The sequence below is a fragment of the Petaurus breviceps genome, unplaced genomic scaffold (assembly GCF_028583685.1).
Source record: "Petaurus breviceps papuanus isolate PSGF00001 unplaced genomic scaffold, PetGlider_PUasm1.0 446, whole genome shotgun sequence".
In the NCBI taxonomy this organism is placed as follows: domain Eukaryota; kingdom Metazoa; phylum Chordata; class Mammalia; order Diprotodontia; family Petauridae; genus Petaurus; species Petaurus breviceps.
Genome location: NW_027186338.1, coordinates 1,548,479 through 1,555,363, shown reverse-complemented (window position 1 = coordinate 1,555,363; position 6,885 = coordinate 1,548,479). Strand labels below are relative to the sequence as shown.

Sequence of the window (6,885 nt, the reverse complement as noted above, 5' to 3'; positions counted from 1 at the left end):
TGTGTGTGTGTGTGTGTTTATATATATATATATATATATATACACACACACACACACACGCACACACACACACATACTTCATTCCCATGTATGACAAAATACAAGATCTTTTCTGACACCCCATTGACTTGGATTAGGGATGCAGGCTTTTGTGACCCCATTTTCTTTTTTTGGGGGGGGGGAGATGCTCATTTAATTATTATTTAATCTAATATTCACAAATACAGACTTCATACTTAAATAGCCTGCACATCCTGTTCTGACCAAACAACATAGCATGCTGTCCCGGACACATGCTGACCACCACTTAAAAAAAAAACTATCAGAAAGAATCAGGCTAAATGGAAAGTTTACTGATCTCACAGCCAGGAAAACCTGAGGTCAGTTCCTTCTAGCACACACTTGCTGTGTGACCCTGGACAGAGACAGGTCCTTCAGTGTTTCAGTGACCAGGACAACTCTTTGAGACTGGGCTGCAGAGTAGGTGCTCATTTGCATCGGTAAGGGTCAGGGTCCTTTACCAATGCACCTGCTTCTACCCTCTACCCCCAGGAAGAATCAGAAAGAACCCCAGACTTGATCACTAGATTAGGAGTCTGAGCCCAGGCTCCAGGACTGAGGAGCCGTTTCATTCTGCGAATGTGATCCCCTATTCTATGTGGACAGACAGACTGAGTAAGGATGGGGTGTAAGAGGAGCCGTGCTGGAGCGTCCCTGGCCTTGGGCTCCCGTCTGCGACAGCTGGGACCTGCCTCTGAGTGAGGCCCTGTCGTCCCCCTTCTCTACAAGGAGGCAGAATCGTTCCTGCTGATTTAATCCCCATCCTATAAGGAGGCAGCCTGTGGAGAGGGGAGGGCTGCCCTGGATGCCAGGCAGAGGCGGGTCTGAATCTTGCCTTCCACACGCTGGCTGGCTGTGATCTCTGAGGGAGTCAGAGTTGGGTTGAACTAGACTGCCCCCTTCCCTGTGATGGAGGTGCTGAAAAGTCGCAGGGCCCCCCCAGGTGGGAGGAGGGAAAGAGCAGAGGCTCAGGGATGGGCCAGTGCCTGAATGGTGAAAGGCAGCACTGGATGGATCTCCAGGCTGCATCTTTTTAGCAGAATTTCTCTTGGCCTCCACCAGGGGGAGGCATTTCTCCTGCCCAGAGCCCAGGCTTCGAGGCCCGGCTATTGGATGCCAGTGCATGGAGGGGAGGGACCTGAGCCATCACCGAGCCCAACCCCATCATTTTACATATGCGTAAACTGAGGCTGAGTGGTCTGCTAAGAGGCATTAGTGTGCCATTCGGAGGCAGTCTCACCCCAGCAGTGCTTGGCTCCCTCCTACACCAAAAGCTGTGTCTGAGTCAGGACCCAGCAGCATTCTGTGCAGAGTCACAGAGGACCTCATGGCCCCAGAACTTCTGATCCCGGGGCCCTCGGCTTACTTTTTAAAATGGGTTGATATTTGTATTTCACTGGAATTGATCTCTTCTGTAACACTGAATTTTATCCATTTGAAAACCTTCTGAGAAGGAATCCCTAGGCTTCCTCAGGCTGTCCCTGGCACAGACGAGGGCATGAAGCCCCAGTCTCCAGTGTATCCACAGGGGGTTGTCCGGCCTTTGCTGGGGGTTCCCAGGGAGGCAGCTCATTCCTCTTTGGGCGGCTCTCACCCATTAGGAATGTTTCTCTGATGCACAGTCCCAGCGCTGCTGCTTTGTAGTGTCTGCCCTGAATTCCCAACCTCCATACTCAGGAACCAGCCCCAGCAGTGTCATCCCTGTCCCTGTAGCTGGCCCTCAGAAGCTTAGAAACCAGACAGAGCAGTCCAGATTCAGTTAGGACTAAGGACCCTTGTCACCAAAATTCACTCTTTTCCCACCCTGGTCCAGTAGATGATGTCCTAGAACTTAAGAGGAGAGTTCAGACTTCTTAGGAAGGAGTGTTATTTCCAAGCGAAAATAGACCCAGGTCTCAGAAGGGCTCTTGAATCAGTAAGAGCTCTTACTTAGCATTTCACGAACGCTGCTTCTCCAACCCCAGCAGCTTTTCTGGAGCTGCCATCATGCCTGGAGTATTGGGTTTAGTTCCATTTTAGGAAGGATTTTGATGTCTTGGTTTGCGGGTTCCTGTTTGTACGTCAGCTTGCCTCTGCTCTTTTTTGGAGGGGAGGATTGGCCCTGTGATCCTGTAGGTGAGCCACCCTGCCAGTATATGTCAGAGGCAGGACTGGAACCCGGCTCCTGATTCTGCAACCAGTTTTCTGTCCATATGCCGTGACTCTCACTGCCTTTGACCATCACTACCAGAGCTGTCCAGACCGAAAAAGGGATCATTTCTTCCCTCCCTTTTCTCTTGTTGCTGCTAAATACTGCATGTGTTCCCTAATATCACGGCATTTGGCCTGCAGAGGATCATGTAGCAGTCAGTCTACAAGTGTTTACTGCCTACTGTTTGCCAGGCACTGGCACTGGGCATCCAGAGTCTGAGTGAGGCAGGTGTCCTTGGGGACAGCATCACAGACTCCCTGGTGATAGAACATTGACTAGAGAAACAGCATGGGGGTGGAGAAGGCTTGAGGTGGGGGCCCGGTGGGCATGGCTTTCTCCCAGCACTAGAGGGTTATTGTCATGCAGAAGGTGGCTTGGGTTCCTTCTGTTTGTGACTCCCAGGACGGCTGCTGTGAACGTAGGCTTGATGTTAGGAGAGGCTTCCCCATGACTAGGGCTGTCCAGAAGTGAGATGGGGCAGGCTGGGAGGTGAGAAATCTTCAGGTAGTGCATGGTGGTGTTGCTTTGGGGTTTAAGTGCCTGAGGTCCCTTCCATCTCTAAGATGCTAGTGCGAGAGGGGCAGAATCAAAATTCCCTTCCACTAGGGCTCATCATTTGTCCAAGGCTTGCTTTCCATCATCGCCCTTCCTGACTGTGCTAACAGAAGCATTTAACCCTAGACCCTCTGAGCTGGCAGGGCCTGCTCATCCTCTCATTCAGTTTCCTTAGTTTACAGATGGGAAGTGGCATCTGCCCAGAGTCCTGCCCTTCTGTCTGCATAGTGTGACACATCAACTGTCTTTATTAGGAGGTCATGGCTTAACTCTTTCTTGTTTCCTGTAGGAGTTGTGGACACAGGTCTCTTTATCAACATGGCTGAAAGAGTCTACTTTGGCATGGAAGATGGCTCTGTCGCCGTGAGGGAGAGGCCAGCTCACTGACTGAGGCCTCACCGGTCGCCGAGGCAGAGAAGCCTGAGAGTCTTTGCCTTAATATACTTGCCCCAGGACGGCCGGTCAGAGTGTGGGGGGCTCCTGAAGTGTTATTGAATGCCCCTGTAATTTTTTTTTTTTAAGGAAACAGAGAAGCATATATTTTTTCTATCTAAAAATACTCACTTTTTTAAAGAAAAAAAACTTGATTTCATGTTTTATATGAAATACTACCAAAAAAAGGACAGTTTTTGAATCCTTGACTTGAGGCTGCTGGTTTCTTATTAAGTTTCTGAGTGTTTGGTTTGCTGGGGAATCCCACAATGTCAGCTGCTGTGCCAGCCCAGTCCATAAAGGGCTTTGCCAGCAGCCCTCTGATGCCTTACTGGAACCATTGACGATCTTCATGCCTTCATTCTTGGTTTGTTGGTTGGTTTTTGAGTTTACATTTTAATAACACAGTATGTAGTCACATTTTAGATCAGGCGTGTTCAGAGCTGAGTGATGCTTTTGACAGTGCCCTCATGGACAAGCTGTGTTGACCTCAGTACCATCGCCCCTTGGTCAAGGTCAGACTATTCACCCAGACTGGGAGACAGGAGAGCCTCGGCCTCCCTGCCCAAAAGGACTTCCCCAGTATGGCCCTAATGCTGCTGGGAGAGCCTTCTCTTGTCAGGTGGATTTTTTTCTGTTGTCGACCTTTCTTGGATTCTTTGTCTGCCTTGCTCACCCTTGAGTTCGTCCCTTGCACAGTTGGGCATCAGATGTCTCCTCTTTACGTTGTGTGTGTGTTGAAATAAAACAACTCAGTGCCACTTCAGTCTTCTCATGGGTGCTGGCTTTTCTTCTCACGCTTTAGCACCAGAGATGCAGCTCTGAATGGAGACCTTCTCCAAGCTAGAGATGCTTGGGTCCAGTCCTGTCTCTGATGCTGCTGGCTCTGTGATCCAGGCCAAGTCACTAACTTCTGCTCTGAGAAGGGGATGACCTGCTGTATTGGTGGAGGGAGTTTCTTCATCTGGGAGTCCCACAGGTCGTCTCTGTCCCCTATGTTTTAGCATGAGACCACATATGTTTATCAAGCCTTGGAAGAGAGCATGGCAACTTCCTGCCCTTCCAAGACTAAAGTTTTCTACAGAATTCCCGAAAGACTGGGTTAACCGTGGAACCCTGGGAGAAGGTTTGGGGGGCCTGGCTGCAGATCTTTGTTCCTTTGGGATGGTAAGGTTATTCACCTTTTAATAAGAATAGATTTCCTCTCCCCTCCCTCAGGACCTTGTGGGGCAGTAACATTCCAAGGACATAAGCTGATTGTAGTGGTCTTATCTTTAGGAATCTTTGGCCGCAGATGCTTACATGTGACCAACTTTTTTTCTCCCATCTCCCCTTCTTGCCCCAGCCCCAAGTACAGAGAGTTCTTAACCTGGGCTTGTTTTTGTTTTTAAAAAATCTTTTTAATCATCATCCTTAATGATTTATTGATGCCTTTTGGGTTGATTTTTTTTTTATATCACAGTCATTTCTGCACAAACCACATCCTCCACCCAGTCTTTTCTTTATAACAACAATTCGTTAAGCAAAACCACCCCAAACAGCAACCAGACTGATAGCATATGGGATGTTTTTCATCTGTTTTCTCCTAGTTCTTCAAAAGAATCAACCAACATGTGTTACTTAAGCAACTGTTATAGACCAGTTACAGAAACAAAGATGAAAATCCTTTTCTCAGGGAGCTTACCTCAAGCACTTGTCTTTAAAGATGTTGATAACATTTTCAATCTAATTTGTTCCCTTTGTAATCAATCCCAAGTATTTTATACATTTAAAAATTACTCTGAGCAAGGGCTCATAGGCAGACCACTAGAGAGGTCCAGGACCCAAAAGTGCCTGAGGAACAGCTCATCCTTCTGGACTTCCTCTGGTACATATCACAACCCCTCCATGCCTGCCTTGTCCATGCCCTTTCATGAGAAAGGCTCGCAACTTGCTGGGCACTTCAAGTGATCTTGATAAAGGATAAGTGTAATGGTCCTTGGTCAGCCAGGCAGCTTGGGAGAATAAGGGGTGAAAGGCTTGGAGATGAGGAATAAACAAATGGATGGGCATTTATTAGGTGCTTACTGTGTGACAAACACATGCCAGGCCCTGAGGGTGCAAACCAAAGAGACAGGAGCCTGGTTCTGATGGGGAGGGGGTGGTCCATGGGGGAGAGTCACAGCGGAGTCAGGGAGGAGTAGGTTGACATGCCCTATCTAATTAGCATTCCAGAGGAGAAGGGAGAAGGGGCTGTGCCTTTGTATGCTGACAGGAGCAGAGGACAAGAAGAGAACCAGCCAGGAATGTGAAGCCTGCCTGGGGGCCAAGTAATGCATCACCAGTTAGGAGAGGGAGGGCTCTGGGTGGGAAGTCCTTAACTGAGAGGGTTAAGTGTCTTAGAGCCTGGTCGCAGGCCTGGAAGAGGCAGCCCCAGGCTGGAGTTCATGGACCAGTGGATCAGACCTGTAAAGGCCCTGGTGATGTGTGTGTCTCTATCATAAGGGTGATTTATGTTCCTGTAGAATAATCAGGGTGAGAGATATCTACAGGTCTATTCTATATCTACACTAGATTGCAAAATAAAACCATCCCAGGCAAGTTTGGCCTAGGGGTCACAACGCCTGATGACAGCTAACATTTAGACAGTATTTTACTCACAAGCCCATGAGGGTTGTGTGAGCATTGTTACCATTTTATAAGTGGGGAGACTGAGTCTCGGGGTGGTGAAGTGACTTACCCACAGTGTCATAGTTGGAAGGTGTCAGAGGCAAGCCCTGTGGCTTCCCACCTAGTGTTCTCTTCCACCATACAGTACCTTGAGCAGGTCACTTTGCACCCCCAAGCTTCAGTTTTCTACTTGTAAAATGGAAGGGGAACTTCACCCTTCTGTTTTGGGTCATGGACCCCTTTTACAGTCTGATGGAGCCTTATGGACTCAGTACACAGGATTAGAAGGGAAACCGATTATGCTGAAATAGTTACCAATTTTTTTTTCCTTAAACCATTCATGGATCACTTGAAATCTGCCCATGGACATCCGGACTAAATGATGTCTCATGGGAGGTCACTCTGCTCTGACATTCCATCATTCTAAGTGGGCCTCTATCCTTGTCCCAAAGATGGGGCCACTGGAAAGAAGTGTCTTCAGGGTCAGGGTCTGGTTACAAAACCTGATTCTGACGCTGTCTAGCTGTGTGACTTTGGGCGAGTCACTTTACTGGGCTTCAGTCTCATCTGTGAAAGAAGAGGCCAGGCCAGTTCATCTCTGGGGTCCTGCCTCACTCTAAATATCCGTGTCCAGGTTAAGAGATTCCCTACCTTCACTTAGCAACACACTTTACACCATTGGGTTGATTTTTGTTCCCAGGGGGCTTGTTCTGAAGTTTGGATTCTCTTGTTTGTCCTCTGATTGTTTACTGCAGAAGGTGGCAGATTCAGAGTTAATCCGGACATGTGGCATGTAAATCATCAGTGAGTTTTGCAATCTTCGCCACAGGTGGCTGAGCTGTAGTTCCTTCTGAGAGTTTTGTCTAATGACCTGAAAGGACACGTGTGTATACAGACACACACACAAAGCCACATCTACTCTTTCAGAACAAGCTCCGGTGCTTGAGTTGGTCTGTGATGATGCCCTTTCAATAGTCATTACTGAACATGGGATCAGA

The 6,885-nt window shown here is 48.3% G+C and overlaps 1 protein-coding gene across 1 annotated transcript in view; it reads left to right on the top strand.

The window, feature by feature from the left end:
* Nucleotides 1–3,999, top strand: part of RPIA (ribose 5-phosphate isomerase A) — a 26,971-nt gene extending 22,972 nt beyond the window's left edge. Inside the window, exon 9 of the mRNA XM_069101038.1 lies at nucleotides 3,096–3,999. Within this exon, the coding sequence (XP_068957139.1) occupies nucleotides 3,096–3,193 (98 nt within the window). The 3' untranslated portion in view covers nucleotides 3,194–3,999. The remainder of the gene's footprint in view (nucleotides 1–3,095) is intronic.
* Nucleotides 4,000–6,885: the final 2,886 nt, after the last annotated feature.